A 16,506-nucleotide genomic window follows, 5' to 3' on the forward strand; every position below is an offset into this window, starting at 1 on the left:
AATTAATTAATGTGTAGAGGAAAGAGGAGAGGAGGGTAGGTGGGGCGAGTGGTGACAAGTCAAAAGCAATGTTAAAGAGATGGGCTTTCAATCTAGATTTAAAGATGGTCTAGGATGGGGCATGACGTAGGGGCTCAGGAAGTCCATTCCAGGCGTAGGGTGCAGCGAGACAGAAGGAGCGAAGTCTGGAGTTGGCAGTAGTGGAGAAGGGAACCAATTACAAACCAGTAGCATCCATATCACTAATAACCAAAATAACCGAAGGAATGGTAACTAAACAACTCACAAACTATCTAAACAAACACTCAATACTGCATGATGCCCAATCAGGATTCCGGTCGAACCACAGCACAGAAACAGTATTAATTACCCTCATGACTAAGTTTAAACAAATGATTGCAACCGGCAACAATATACTCCTCCTACAACTTGACATGTCAAGTGCCTTCGACATGGTTGACCACAAAATCCTATTACACATACTTGAATATTTTGGCATCGGAGGAAATGTCCTAAACTGGTTCAAGGGATTCCTAACCCAGCGGTCATATCAAGTCACATCAAATTCAACCACGTCTGCTGAATGGACACCTGAATATGGAGTACCACAAGGATCACCCCTCTCACCAACCATCTTCAACCTAATGATGATCCCCTTGGCAAAACTCCTATCAAATCATAACCTCAACCCATATATATACGCCGATGATGTAACAATATACATCCATTTCAAAGAAGACATTAAAGAGATCCTCAATGAAATTAACCAAAGTCTACACATCATGAACACCTGGGCAGATGCATTTCGCTTGAAACTAAATGCAGAAAAAACTCAATGCCTGATACTCACTTCCCAGTACAACACGAATGAATTCACTGCTATAAACACACCAAAACTAAACCTTCCAATCTCAGAAACGTTAAAAATCCTTGGAGTCACCATCGACCGCCACCTAACACTCGAAACTCATGCAAACAACACAACCAAAAAGATGTTCTACTGCATGTGGAAATTGAAAAGAATAAGACCATTCTTCCCAAGATCCGTCTTTCGCAGCCTAGTGAAATCCCTCGTACTCAGCCATCTGGATTACTGCAACTCACTATACGCAGGTTGCAAAGAGCAAATACTGAGGAAACTCCAAACAGCCCAGAACACAGCAGCCAGACTCATCTTCGGAAAACCAAAATATGAAAGTGCAAAACCCTTACGAGAGAAGCTACACTGGCTCCCACTTAAGGAACGCATTACTTATAAAGCATGCACATTAGTCCACAAAATCATTCACAGTGAAGCCCCAGCCTACATGTCTGATCTAATAGATCTACCACCCAGAAATGCTAAAAGATCATCCCGAACTTTCCTCAACCTCCACTTCCCTAATTGCAAAGGCTTGAAATACAAGGCACTGCACGCGTCAACCTATTCTTACATGAGCACGCAATTCTGGAATTCACTGCCGCGCAACTTGAAAATGACCTACGAGCAAGCCACCTTCCACAAACTATTGAAGATCCATCTTTTTGAGAATACTTACGGAAAGAACCAAAACACATAAAGCCCACACCCACGGTTCAATAATGCTTCAATACAGCCACTCTGAATTCTCATCCCCTGTAATCTCACCACACTCATACTTCTACTCACAGAAAATGTATACCATGTACTTTCTTGTTGTTATGTACTGCCCCTTTTAGTTTCCCGTTGTTCCCCCAATGTTTCACTGCTCTTTTCCATTGTTATATTCCTTAATGATACTCTGAGTTTGTCTCGCATAACTCCTCACAATGTAATCCATAACCGAGTAGTAACAAATTGTATTTCTATCACTCACAACTTATTGTAAGCCACACTGCGCCCGCAAAAAGGTGGGAAATATGGGATACAAATGCAATGAAATAAATAAATAAATAAGAAGGATTTATCCATGGAACGGAGTGCACTGGAAGGGGTGTATGGGAGGACGAGTGTGGAGAGATACTGGGGAGCAGCAGAGTGAGTACATTTATAGGTCAGTAGAAGAAGTTTGAACAGGATGCAAAAACGGATAGGGAGCCAGTGAAGCGACTTGAGGAGAGGGGTAGTATGAGTAAAGCCACATGCATGTCCAAGTAACACTTCCATGGCTACTGTCATGGATCCGAGGACCCATGGCCAGGAATGAAGCAGCAGCAGCAATTGAATCTGGCATGCTAACTTCAAGCGCCATTCCTCTGTCAGAAACACTCAAGCTCACTGGGTATCAAAAAGGACACCTAGATGCTCAAGGTGGTCCAACAGCACCAGCCTGCTCTAGACGAAATTGATCACCCAAACCAGAAAACTGCAGGAGGCGAACTATTACTGAAGTGGATTCTACTCTGACTTGGTAAGAGGAGGCCCAGATCCGCTAGTCATCAGGCACGGGTGAACACGAATCCCCTGCCTCTGCAGAAAGGATGCTATCATGACCATAACCTTGGAAAAGGTCCTTGGGGCCATGGCTAGACCAAATGACAGGGCCTGGAGCAGGAAATGACGGGCCAAAACTGCAAACCAGAGGAACTGCTGATGCAGCCCGCAGATAGGGATGTGTAGGTATGCCTTCTTGAGATTGAGAGCGGAGAGAAACTCTCCCCCTCGAATGGATGCTAACACAGACTTCAGGGTCTACATCCGAAAATGGGCCTTTCGTAGACGCCTGATGACCTCTTTGAGATCCAGAATAGGTCATACTGTTCCTATCTTCCCGGGAACCACAAAATAGATAGAGTACTGACCCAGACCAGGGAACCACAAAATAGATGGAGTACAGACTCAGACCATACTCAGTGGTAGGAACGGGAACAATGGCCCGAAGGGCCAGCAGCGCCTCTACCGTGCCTCTGATCTGAACCGCCAGAGCCCCCCCCCCCCCCCCCCCCCCCACAAGGAGACCATAAGAAGAGAAGAGCGACCAGGTGGGAGAACTCTAGAATGTAGCCATTACCCAGAATATCCAGCACCCCCTGGTCTGTGATGATGGTGGCCCACATGTCCCGAAATGCCTCAATGCATCCCTCTATCGACCCAGATGGGTGGGCCGGTCTGGCAACATTGGGATTGCTGGGAGGCAGCAGCCACTTGCCCCGAGTGCCCTGCCAGTTCCCTTTCCCCCCAAAAGGAAGACTTCCGGGGTTGCCGAGCCCGAAGGGTGAGCCGAGAAACAAGGCTTGTACTCTGGAAGATGCTAAGATCTGGACTCACCCAGCTCCTTAACAAAATTGCTGAGGTCATCCCCAAATAGAAATTTGCCTCAAGGGGGGGGTGGAGCTTGGCAAGAGTCCTGAGTAAACACATAAAGGGAGTGCTCCTCTTATCGGGAGAAATATAACTTGTATAGCGATCCTACTTCTCTCAATAGGCAGTATTTTGACAATCAAACTTCTTTTTATCATCTATGGCGACTGCTAAAAATCTTTAAAGTGATCAACTATCATCTCCAAGTGGTAAAAGGCTCAAACCAGAATCGAGCATGCCAGAAAAAATGGCATTGAAAGCATCTGATACTCAACTGGATCTCCTCATTCAAGAAATGAGATCTTTCAAATCCATCATGCCCAGCACTGAACTCGGGCTTACCAGTCTGTAATTTCCGGATCACCCCTGTAAAACATTTTAAAAATTGGCATTATATTGACCACCGTCCAATCTTCAGGAACTATGGACGATTTTAACAACATGTTACAAATCAGCAATTTCATGTCTGAGTTCTTTCATTTCCCTAGGGTGCATGCCATCTGGTCCAGGGGTTTTACTATTTGCCGATTTGGCTCAATACGATTTGTCGATTTGGCTCAGAGGTGAAATTTGGGGCTCTCCAGAGATACTGCACTGACATCTAACTTATATGTCTAAATAGTGATAATATGCCGCTAAAACAAAAAAATAGATTAGGCTGCACAAATAGAAGGTATATCTTGAAAACATCTAAATTCAGGCATTTCAATTCATACATGCATTTCAGATATGACATTTCAAATTATATAGTCTCTGTGCAGCTAAACACTGATCCCAGTGTTTCTTCTTAATTTGTAAATGGTGCTTATATAGATTATTCAGGTTTCTGATGAGGTTTTACCATGCGGCGTCAAACGTTTGACAACATTCGGAGGGTTCTCCATGTTATATACTCGACACAAAACTAGGCAGACACTGCGCCACTACTGGGAATATATGCAGAAAAAGCGTTTGTCCGGGTGTCCTGGCTATATTTGTTTAAATCCTTGTCCTGGGTGGGGGTTACTGGGCAGTTTCTGACCTGGGTAAAAACTATTTATACCAAACTGTGGGGACTAAACATAATAACTGTGCCTCATTAGAAGACCGGCAAAGAGAGGGAAGTACAAATATGACATATAATGGTAATTTAGCACTCTGGGATTGGATCACAAACTTTTCATTCATGCAATCCAAACTCCAGAACAGTCCAAATTATAAACACTGAGAGGAAAGTACACTGATTTATTAAAGACTAGTAAAAAAAGGCCCATTTCTGACACAAATGAAACGGGCGCTAGCAAGGGTTTCCTCGGAGTGTGTATGTTTGAGAGAGTGTATGTGAGAGAGAGAGAGTGAATGTGCGAGTGTGTGTGTGTGTGTGTGTGAGAGAGAGTGAGTCTGGGTGCGAGTGTGTCTGTGAGAGAGAGAGTGTGTGTGTGTGAGAGAGAGAGAGAGTGAGTCTGGGTGTGAGTGTGTTTGTGAGAGAGAGAGTGTGTGTGTGAGAATGAGAGTGTGTGCAAGTGCATATGTGAGACACAGTGTGAGAGAGAGAGTGTGTTTCACACAGATACAGTGTGTGTGAGAGAGAGAGTGTGTGTGAGACACAGACTCTCTGTGAGACTGAGTGTATGAGACCAAGAGAGTGTGTGAGTGACTGTGACACAGAGAGTGAATGTGATACAGTGCGAGACATAGAGTGGATGAGAGACAGTGTGTGAGAGTGAGAGAAAGACATTGACTGTGAGAGAGAGAGAGAGAGAGACCTCCCCCCGCCTTCTGGTGTCAGGGCCCCCCTCCCTCTCTCTGGTGTCAGGCCCCCCCTCTCTCTGGTGTCAGGCCCCCCCCCCCCTCTCTCTGGTGTCTGAGTGTTACTGTGCAGGACGCTGAGTTCTGGCTATGCTTCAAGGAACTGACCAATCCTATTTAACAGATGCACCTCCAGTATTCTGAAACCGAGAAACCTCGTGTGGTTGGTCACTTCTGCTTGTGACGAACCCGGAAGTACGTGATGTCAATTCAGGAGATGGATACAGAGAGCAGGAATGTCTCAGCCATGCAGTCAGCTTCAGAATGTTGGAGGTGCGTTTTATTATATAGGATATTGGCAGCAAATGTAATGAGAGACACTGCACTTAAGCAGAAATACCCAAAGATGGTAAAGTACTGAGTTTTAAGAACCTGTCAAAGCAAAGATAATGCATACTAGCCCTAGTTCAAAACTTGTAGGACACCCAACACCACAAGCACTAAGGAACACGCAGTTCAACCTGACAGATGATAATGCTCAGGAACACTGGATTCGTAGTAGGTCAGGAACTGAAAACAGAGGCTGGCAAGTGGGATTCATCTCACGATCAGGCAAGGCAGCAGCAGAGAACTCAGGCTGGTCAGCAGATGGCAGCTCTACCCAGGCAAGTGAGCATGCGGGCAGGGGGGCCACATATCTTTAACGAGCCTTCATCATGTGGTTAGCTTGGGCCAGCTGACAGCAGCTCTCACGGGAACTGCCCAAGTTAACAGCTAGCTATTAGCCTATTGATTGATTGATTGATTTATGTTTCCTTTGCTGCCTTTTTGAAGGAATTCACTCAAGACGGTGTACAGCAAGAATAAGCAACAGACAATTACAGCAGTAAAAATATTCAGACAATACAAAGTACAGCATAGTATGGTACATTACAATGTTAATACACAATAAAACATTTTAGTAGACAGTATAGGGTGTAAGCAAAGATAGAACATATCCTATATAATAAAAAGCACCTCCAACGTTCTGAAGCTGACTCCGTGGCAGTGAAGGTTTGAAGGGTTCATGCTGTATCCATCTCCTGTACTGACGTCACGTACTTCCGGGTTCATCACAAACAGCACTGACCAACCACAGGATAGCAGCACGAGGCACAGCCTCAACGTCTATAGCCTTCCCTTCGAGTTCATTCCCTCAGAGTCCTGCCCTCGCGGAAAGAGGAAATGACATCAGCAGGCGGGACTCTGAGGGAACGAAGTCGAAGGGAAGGCTACAGGCGGGCAGGGCTTTCAAAGACGCGGCCGCTTCGATGGAGGTAAACTGGGGAGTGAGGAGAATCTCTGGGTGGCTGGAGGGGGAGCAGGGGAGAGAGGCCAATCGCTGGGTGCCTGTAGGGGGGGCATGGGAGAGAGGAGAATCGCAGAGTGGCTGGAGGGGGGCAGGGGAGACAGGAGAATCGCTGGGTGGTTGGAGGGGGGGCAGGGGAGAGACAAGAATCGCTGGGTGGCTGGAGGGGAGGCAGGGGAGAGAGGAGAATCGCTGGGTGGCTAGAGGGAGGCAGGGGAGAGAAGAGCATCAGTGGGTGGCTGGAGGGGGGCAAGGTAAAAAGGAGAATCGCTGGGTGGCTGGAGGGGGGGCAGGGGAGAGAGGAGAATCGCTGGGTGGTTGGAGGGGGGCAGGGAACAGAAGAAAATCGCTGGGTGGCTACAGGGGGGGCAGGAAACAGAGGAGAATCGCTGGGTGGCTGGAGGGGGAGCAGGGGAGAAAGGAGAATCGCTGGGTGGCTGGAGGGGGGGCAAAAATGGACAGTTCCTACATCATTTTTGCAACAACTAATAGAATTGGCGTTAAACAACAAATTTTTTCTGTTCGAACAGATGAAATTCATGGTCTTAGAAGTGATATATAAGGGTAAGAGAGGGGGGATATAAAACAACAATTATGGCAGTGTGAATAGCAAATAATAGAACATAAACATGGCATTACTCATAAAAGACCAGAAGCGCCTATGGCATTGCATTGTGTAAAAGAAGGCCACACTTTTGAACAGATGAAATTCATGGTCTTAGAAATGATATATAAGGGTAACGGGGGGGGGGGGGGGGGGGGATATAAAACAACAATTATGGAAGCGTGAACAGCGATTGATATTTCAATTTAATACAATAACACCAATTGGAATGAATAAAAATGTAGAATGGAAGGCATTTTACTGAGAGGTCCCTTTAAAAGGAAGACAAAAGCCGATTGGCCTAGGTCAATGAGCGCATCAGGAATGATTATGTCATAACCAAACTCTGTAAGCCACATTGAGCCTGCAAATAGGTGGAAAAATGTGGGATACAAATGCAATAAATAATAATAAATACCACCGCCATCTTGGAGCAAGGAATCGGATGTAAAAAAAAAAAAACTTTAGAAAAGAAAGATATGTAAGGAGAAAGATAGATTGCCTGAAGCAGCGAAGACATTCAGGAAACAAGACGTTCTTGACGAGGAGAGGAACAATGGATCACAAGATGAAGAACAATGTTTTCAATCCACACGAATTATAAGTAGTGTAAGGCACGGAAAGCCCGCCCGGAGAAATCAGCAGTGCATACCCACAACAAAAGGAAGAAAGCTCATTTGAGAGAAAAGCAGAGAGAGGAGATATATAAACACCAGCCGGCTGGAAAATACAAAAGAAAACACAAGATAAGTAGGGGTTTGTATACTATAGGGCAGTAGAATTTCCATGAGAGAAAATGTATTAAGATGTGGTGTAAACATAGAGACATTATGAGTGAATTTAGTGTCCGATAGCTGAAGGAATATGTTTTCACAGGGTGTAGAAATTTAAATTGACCAACAGTGTAACATGAATGTTTTTTCTCAGTAGGAGTTTTTTTCATTGATGTTTACATTGGGGGCAAACAAAAACAGGACCAATGATAAGACTGACTCCACATAGTTTCCTTGAATCCTTTTGAAAAAAATGTTCTTTTACACCCAAGAGGGTGATAGACCAGGAGTGGAAGTATTGAGGCCTGGTTAATAACTGTATGTAATTAATAGTTATGCTCATGTGAAAATAACATTCAAAGTATCCTTGGAATTAACCCATAATAGATGGTATACTACTTGCAATGACAACACAATATGTACTAAAACATTATAATTGGTAGTGAAGGGTAAGGCAAAGTTATAACATGTAGATGAGTAAGAAAGTAGAAAGAATTAGAAAGTAAGGTGATTGATTTGAAGGAAGTTGCACATGAGGTCAGAGAGATGGTTAAATATTATCTCAGCTAGGGTAGGAGTGGATAAACATGTCCCGCTGCAGTATGTGCAGCCCGAGTCAATCCTTGTGTGTGCGAGTGAGACTAACAAGTTAGTTACTTCTTCCATTAAAGGCTTGGTTGAAGAGCCAAGCTTTCACCTGCTTCCTGAAGTACAGGTAGTCTAGTGTTAAGCGGAGCCTTTCAGGCAATGCATTCCAGAGTTTGTGGGCTACTCCGGAGAAGGCTCGCTTGCGGGTATCACATCGTGTAATGTCTTTTGAAGAGGATGTCCTTGGCGGTGTGTGGAGGATCATCCTATTCTTCCGATACTCGGGGCCATTTCATTTCAGGGCCTTGAAGATCAGACATAGAGTTTTAAATTTAGCCTGTATTGTACTGGTAGCCAATGAAGTTTTTGCAAAAATGGTGTGATGTGGTCACGTTGCTTGCAACCTTCTATGAGTCTTGCTGCTGCATTCTGAATCAACTGGAGCTGGTGCAGGCCCTTTGTAGTCAGACCATTGTATAGTGCATTGCAGTAATCCAGTCTTGATGTTACCATGGCATGCACAACTGGGATAAGATTTACCTTCTCGATGTAAGGAGAGAGGCAGCATAGCTGTTGCAAATAGTAGAAGCAACTCTTGAAGGTTTAGTATGTAGATATGCATTCCAAGCGATGCACAGCGTTTACAAGCAATGCATAAAAAGCAGACCTTTCTTTAAGAAAGACATTTTTCCAGGAGGTCAGGAGCTGTCGTAAGTGCTGACAGGGTTACTTTTGACTTCTGTACAGGAGGCTGAATGCTGGGAATCTGCGTGGAGGGGTGGACGATGCCAAGGGTGGCTGACACTGACTGCTCCCGTGCCCGCACAGTCTTCCTTTCTCTCCTCACCAGAGTGATGTCTTGAACCTGTGGCAGAGCATTAGTAAGGCACTGAACTCCCAGCATACCCCTGCATCAAAGAATGCAGAAAGATGCAGAAGTTCTTTGGGGCAAGGGATGACCTGCAGTGGGGGTGACCTGTATACTCCAGCTCCTTCCCCCCATTATCGAGAACATCTGGAAGAAGGTATGATGGCCCCTGTAGGACCATAGTGCAAAGGGACCATCTATGAAGGGGGGAGGGGAGGAGTACAGGCCATGGCTAAAGCTACACCTGGCTTTCATATGCACAGCTTGTATGCGTGTATGAATAATATTCTCCATTTTGAATATTGATATAGGTCCAATTGTACACAATGAAACCTATTTAATAACATCAAGTTTTAATGGGATGCAGTACTGCAATTTAGTAAATCTAGCTATTAGTATGCAGACCCAGTGAAGTACGAAGTGAATAAGTTAACATTTGATCTCTGCTTTTCTTTTAAGTGCTGGCTGCAGCATTTAAATATTTCATCTACATTTGGCACCATTATCCATAGAACTGATACGTAGCGCATGGTGACCACTACTTTCATATGGACAGCGGTGATATTAAGGGGCTCATTTTCAAAAGAGAAGGATGTCCATCTTTCGACATAAATCGGAAGATGGACATCCTTCTCCCAGGGACGTCCAAATTGGTATAATCGAAACCCAATTTAGGACGTCTCCAACTGCACTCCATCGCAAGGACAGCCAAAGTTCAAGGGGGCTTGTCGGAGGCGCAGCGAAGGTGGGACTTGGGCGTGCCTAACACTTGAACGTCTTTGACCCATAATTGAAAAAAAACAAGGACATCCCTGATGAACACTTGGACGTTTTCACCCGGACGCGTTTTTATTACGACTAAGGCACAAAAAGGTGCTTAAAATGACCAGATGACCACTGAAGCGAATCAGGGATGACCTCCCGTTATTCCCCCAGTAGTCACTAACCCCCTCCCACCGTCAAAAAACATCTTTCAAAATATGTCGTGCCAGCCTCAGATGTCATACTCAGGTCCATGACAACGCATGCACATCCCAGGAGCAGCTTTAGTGAGAACTGCAGTGCACATCAGACAGGTGGACCCAGGCCCATACCCTCCCTACCTGTTACATTTGTGGAGGAAACAGCGAGCTCTCCAAAACCCACCAGAAACCCACTGTACCCATATATAGGTGCCCCCCTTCACCCATAAGGGCTATGGTAGTGGTGTACAGTTGTGGGTAGTGGGTTTTGGGGGCTCAGCACACAAGGTAAGGGAGCTATGTTCCTGGGAGCAATTTATGAAGTAGACTGCAGTGCCCCCTAGGGTGCCCAGTTGTTGTCCTGGCATGTCAAGGGGACCAGTGCACTACAAATGCTGGTTCCTCCCACGACCAAATGGCTTGCATTTGGCCGTTTTTGACATGGATGTCTTTGGTTTCGAAAATCACCGAAAGTTAGAAACGTCCATGTCTAGGGACGTCCAAATTTAAGGATCTGAACGTCCCTGACAGTATTTTCGAAACGAAAGATGTGCATCCATCTTGTTTCAAAAATATGGGTTTCCCCACCCCTGGATTTCACCGTTTTGCAGGGACGTCCAAATCGCAACTTGGACGTCCCTTTCAAAAATGCCGCTCTTTGCACCACCAAGATGTTAATTTTTTTTTTTTAATTGTGATCCGTTTAGTTACAGACAGAATAGAAAAGGACAAATAATTGCATAAAGCACATCCTTTGTTATGGCCAAAATTAAACTGCTTAGCTATACAAATAAGCCCTTTGGAATATCTGACCCTATGTTCTATTTATCCATTGCCTATCTATGGATATTGAACAGAAACACAAACAAACGGTATTAGATACTGTGCCAAGCTACAACTAAAAAACTAATGCAAATTTATTTTGAAACATTCTAGAATAACTTCTTGTAATGTTGTCCCGTTTGATGCAAGTTGACTGACTGATGAAAAATTGTAATTGCTTTTTACCTTATATTAAGGTGTTTTAAAGTATTGAATTAAGATTTCATAGCTTAACCCCCACAAAATGTTCGATAATGCAAACATTAGTTTAATTAAAGATTGCTTTCCATCATCAGCAGAGGCCAAGATTTAATTAATATAACCTCAAGATTTATATTCCATTATTACCTTTGCAGTTCTAAGCTATGGGCGTCTCCAGCGTTTAGCGCACGCTAATCATTAATACGTGCTAAAATTGCTAGCGCACTTTTGTAAAAGAATCCCTAAGGGCCTCTTTAACCAAATCATGCTAGTGTTTCCCAGTGCAGCAAATGAGAGGAAGCCCATAGGAACTGAATGGGCTTCCTTTCATTTTAAGCGCGGTTTGGTAAAACAGGCCCTAAAAAGGGACCAGCACAATATCTGGGATTTTAAAAAACATTTACACCACAAAATAAGAACAAAAGCGACATACCGACTTTCTGAGATGTCTAGAAGTTGACTCACGAGGACTCTTGATCTTATTTGACATTCCTCCATTACATAGGTTATAAGATCCAGGTCCAGGATTAAGAGACCAGACTTCATTGAAACGCTTTTCTTTGTTCTGCATGCTCTGTCCTCCTTTCACAATATCCTGAAATTTGAGGCCATAAGTCTTTTGTTACAAAGTAAATTACTATAAACTGTACTATTTTGCTCTACAGCTGTAGTTTCACAGTCCATACTGAGGAAAAATATCATGTTATGTTACACTGGATAATAAGCAGCAAGAAAGATATAAATGAACACATACCTACAGCAAATCAGATATTCTTACAGAACAAGGAGGTTGATAACTCACGTATCAAATTAGGATGAACTGTATTTTGCATCAGTTTGATTTATCAATATTTTCTGTGAACCTTTGGGAATTGCGAAAACACCTAAGGCCCATCTATTCAAAAAACACATCCCCACCGAACCGATCAATGGGACCAATCACACCTACTCATAAATCTGACAGATGGCACAAAAAAAATGACACAAGCTCACAGCATCCAACTTGGACAAAAACACTGACCTTAATTCGTCAATCCTACACCCCTATGCAGAACTACAAGCCAACCAATAAGTCAACCTAACTCAACCTATTTTGATCCTACCTGACTTTCTTCGCTATACTCCAACAATGAATCTTGCTAACCGAACTGAACCTCCTAAGGCCATTGCCTAACCCATAACTTCTATGAGAGTCCTCTATGAACCTTCACTATATCTATCGAACTGTATCCCCTTCCTATAATTATTAACCCACTTGTTTACCATTGTAGCTGTCCACATTGTAATCGTCCCCACTGTTCCATGTAAGCCACACTGAACCTACCAATTGATGGGAAAATGTGGGATACAAATGTAATAATAAATAAATACATAAATCTTTACTTAATTTTGCTTAAATAAATATTTACTTAAATACTTTACCTTTTGCTTCCTGATCCTTTGAACTTTAAACTCAACTGGAAAATGCGGGATACAATGTAATAAATAAATAAATCTTTACTTAAATAATTTTACCTTTTTCTTCCTGATCGTTTGAACGTTAAACTCAACTGGAATCTGCCACCAGATGGGCTATAACGTAATCAGGATTCATTAACTAGGTTTTCCCCATTTTTAATCCTCCTCGTTTAGCCCAGTTACTACATTAATAGCCAGGATATGTGCACCCAATCAGCCAGCAGATGATGAGAAATGATAAGGTACTGAGGAACTGGAAAACTTAGGGTAACATTTATGTCTTAAATAAATGTAAAAGGCCCCTGATCTCAAGGGGAGGCCTAATCAGAGTGTGAAAAGGATTGTTATTGAAGCTAAGAGAGACGTCACGAAATAGGAAGGAGATCAATCCTAAAATACAAGGTGCTTATCTTTAGATTGCAATCCTACTGATAATTGTTCTTCTTCTCAAGCTCAGATCTTAAGTGTAAAATAACATGTTATTTAAACAAGGCATTAGAATTGTATCAATAGTTGGGAAAATATTATGTGTTGGACAAGTTTTTCTGTTCTGAAAAAAAAAACATCTGTATCCTGCCTGTCACTCAAAGACCACAGTTCTTTGTATTTTTCTGTCCAAAATAGAACTGATTTATTACATCATCTATGATGTGACCTTAGGACTAACGGTTTTTGGGGAATCTTATTAGCGGAGAAATGTCTCAGCTATTCTCCTGCCTTGTCCATAAGAAAACATTATGCAATTCTAAAATAAATAACTAGGTTCACTGACCTCTTATAGATTAAATTTTGCAAAAGAAATTCAAATTCCACAAATTGGTGCCCCTTGTGAGGCAAGCTGTCTCTACTATCTGAAAGACAAGGTGCACAGAAGGCGAGACTGCATTTTTATCTTGATTTTGTTACACACATAAAGGTATATCTTTCGGTGCTCTTGCTTTCTGACTTGTAGACATGCTTTTTCCAGAACTAAAGTTAATTATCACAGGAAATGGTTAGCTGAATTGCTTTTAGACTTGCATAATATTATGGAATTCCACCGTGTTTGTCTGTTTTGTATTTGCTAATTTCTGCATTTCATTTGTCTTTGTGTCCCTGCCTCCATTCAGCTGTATGTCCCTGCCATTATTATATTGTTTTTTGTGACACTATGCTGGTCCTCGATATACTGTGTGATAAACATAGGACATGCCTCGACAGGATCTAGCAGCAGAAGGAGCTCTTATGGTGGAAGACTGTTGTAATGACTAGAAGGGACCCACTACAGGGCAATCAGGAGTACAAAAAGCCCGTTTAGATGGGTAGCTACCATTAGAGGGCATTCTAGTGCTGGAGGCCCTTCCAAGGGGGCTCATTTTCAAAGCATTTAGCCTTCCAAAGTTCCATAGAAACCTATGGAACTTTGGAAGGCTAAGTGCTTTGAAAATATGCCTCACTTGTGTGTTATTTTGCAAAGACTACTAAAGGGAGCCCTGCCTCAACGATAGCACAAGGGTAACCTCCATTCCTTCCTCTCCCCAGCTAAGCTGAAAAGGGAGGGCCCAAAGCAGAAGGTGGGAATAGTTCCCTTCAGAAGGCAAGCCCATTGAATAAGGTTATGTACCTTTTCCAGAATATAGGAGGAGCCCATGAAGGGTGGGGTTGGTAGGAAGCAGCCCTTTAAAAATGCCTTTATCCAAGGAAAAGGAGAACAGGAAGGAGCTCTCCAAGAAGAAGGAAGGATGCCAAGTGACTGATGACTGGACACTAAAGGAAAGGATCCATAAAGACGGGCTTGGACCCCAAAGGAGGATCCCTAAAGAAAGACAAGGTACTCACCTGAAGTCCAGAATAATGGGGAGGATAAGGAACTTTGATTTGGTCACAGTGTGGAGGTAACACTGTGAGCCTTGAAATAAGACTCCAATATCAACAGCCTGGGGTGGAGGACAGGATTTTAAAATTGAAGTGAAGTCCTGTCCAAGGGGTGGTGGCTGTTTTTATCTGAGACCCTCATCTCACCGTGGAGGGCTCAGTTGAAGAGAGTGTACTGAATTGTTTGCTGAAAGAAGAGTAACCCCTACAGAGTTGTTAGCAGAAGCTAATTGGAGTGGATTTGCCTTTAGAATGGTTAATTTGCATGTCCTGGGAAGCCAGCTAACCAAGTATTGTATGAGTGACCCAAAAGATCCCCAGCGGAGGGTCAGTTCAAGACTGTTTGCTAAAGTGTTTGGTACAAGAATAATACCCCTTCAGAGTAATTAAAATATAAAGATTTGCCTTCTGAATGATTAATTTACATATCCTGTGAAGCCTGTTTGATAAGTGGTATTCCCCACATGGATCACCAGGTAGCACAAGGAGGGTAATAAAGCTGTGACCTCTTACTGGCGAAAGCTTCAGAGAAGGGATGTTGGATGAAATAACAGATGTCTTAGATTATTCACCCTGAGTTAGAGGGCAGCCTTGCAGATTCACTTTGAAAGAAAAATAAAGCACTTGAAATAGAACTTTTCTATAGATTCTTTTCTTGTGGAAGAGTTCAGACTTCCTAGTGCCTACTATTGAGAAAGAGGGAATGCTACATGGTTGTCTCCTGTTAAGAAAGAGCCTATTGGAATTTTCCTAACATTTCCCTGGCTGAGGGAAGTGTTGGTGGAAAAAACTCAAAGATGTCACTTCATGTTGAAAGAGGTAAACAGGTTTCAGTCTAGCAATTTTGAGGTAAGTAATGAAATTTGTAAAGTTTTTTTTATTGTTTATAGATTGGGTATATATACACACAATCTATAAACATATAGACACCCTATATCTATAAACATATAAACACCCTATATCTCTATATATAAAAGGCACCACCAACATTCTAATGAAGCCTCAAGCCGGAACTTTGAGGCGGTCTAGATATCCAGTTTGCCCAGCAGTGTCTACCCCGCCCTCGCGTCACAACGTGATGACGTCGAGGGCGGAGCAGACACTGTTGGGCAAACCGGATATCACATCTCCCCCTCTCGGCGGCCATTTCCACGGAGCGACTCGACGAAACGCGATCTCATCTCACCCTCTCCGCGCCCATTTTGACGGAGCGCCATTGACGACCTGCAACACACGGACGAATAACATCGCCCCGCACAACATCGGAGGGAGGGAGGGACGCAGGCAGCCTGAACATCGGAGGGAGCCAGCCTGCCTGCCTCAACGTCACAGTGGGAGGGAGCGCCACGACCCTGAAAGGCAGAGGGAGGGGGGCACTTGAAGCTGGGAGGGGGGAAGGGAGAAGAACAGGAAAAAGGGGAGGGGAGGGAAGACAGGGGGAGGGGGAAAAAGGGCGGCAGACGGAGGAGCCACGATCCTGAAAGGCCTAGGGAGGGGAGGGGCCATGACCCTGAAGCTGGGAGGGGGACGGGAGACACACTCTCATTCTCTCACACACACACACTTTCACACAGACATTCTCACTCTGTCACACACACACTCGCACATTCACTCTGTCTCTCTCACACACTCACTGTCTCACACACTCTCTCAAACATACACACTACGATGGGGAAAAAGGTCAGGAGACGGAGGGGCCACGATCCTGAAAGGCAGAGGGAGGGGGGCCACGACCCTGAAGCTGGGAGGGGCGCTGGGAACAAACATGGGACGGGGAGGGAAAGGAAAGGGGGCCCCTGCGGCAGACACTCATTCTTTCTCACACGAACACACACTCGCACATTCACTCTGTCTGTCTCTCTCTCTCACACACAGTCTCTCAAGCATACACACTATGATGAAAACCTTGCTAGCGCCCGTTTCATTGGTCTCAGAAATGGGCCTTTTTTTACTAGTTTTATATATATATATACACACACACACAATCTATAAACATATAGACACCCTATATCTATAAACATATAGACACCCTATATATATA

General features: G+C 43.9%; 1 protein-coding gene across 1 annotated transcript in view; it reads right to left on the reverse strand.

Moving 5' to 3' along the window:
* STPG2 (sperm tail PG-rich repeat containing 2) overlaps nt 1-16,506 on the reverse strand; it is an 873,622-nt gene that overhangs the window by 831,643 nt on the left and 25,473 nt on the right. Inside the window, exon 3 of the mRNA XM_030190712.1 lies at nt 11,587-11,748. Within this exon, the coding sequence (XP_030046572.1) occupies nt 11,587-11,748 (162 nt within the window). The remainder of the gene's footprint in view (nt 1-11,586; nt 11,749-16,506) is intronic.

Source organism: Microcaecilia unicolor, chromosome 2 (genome assembly GCF_901765095.1).
Source record: "Microcaecilia unicolor chromosome 2, aMicUni1.1, whole genome shotgun sequence".
NCBI classification, from domain to species: domain Eukaryota; kingdom Metazoa; phylum Chordata; class Amphibia; order Gymnophiona; family Siphonopidae; genus Microcaecilia; species Microcaecilia unicolor.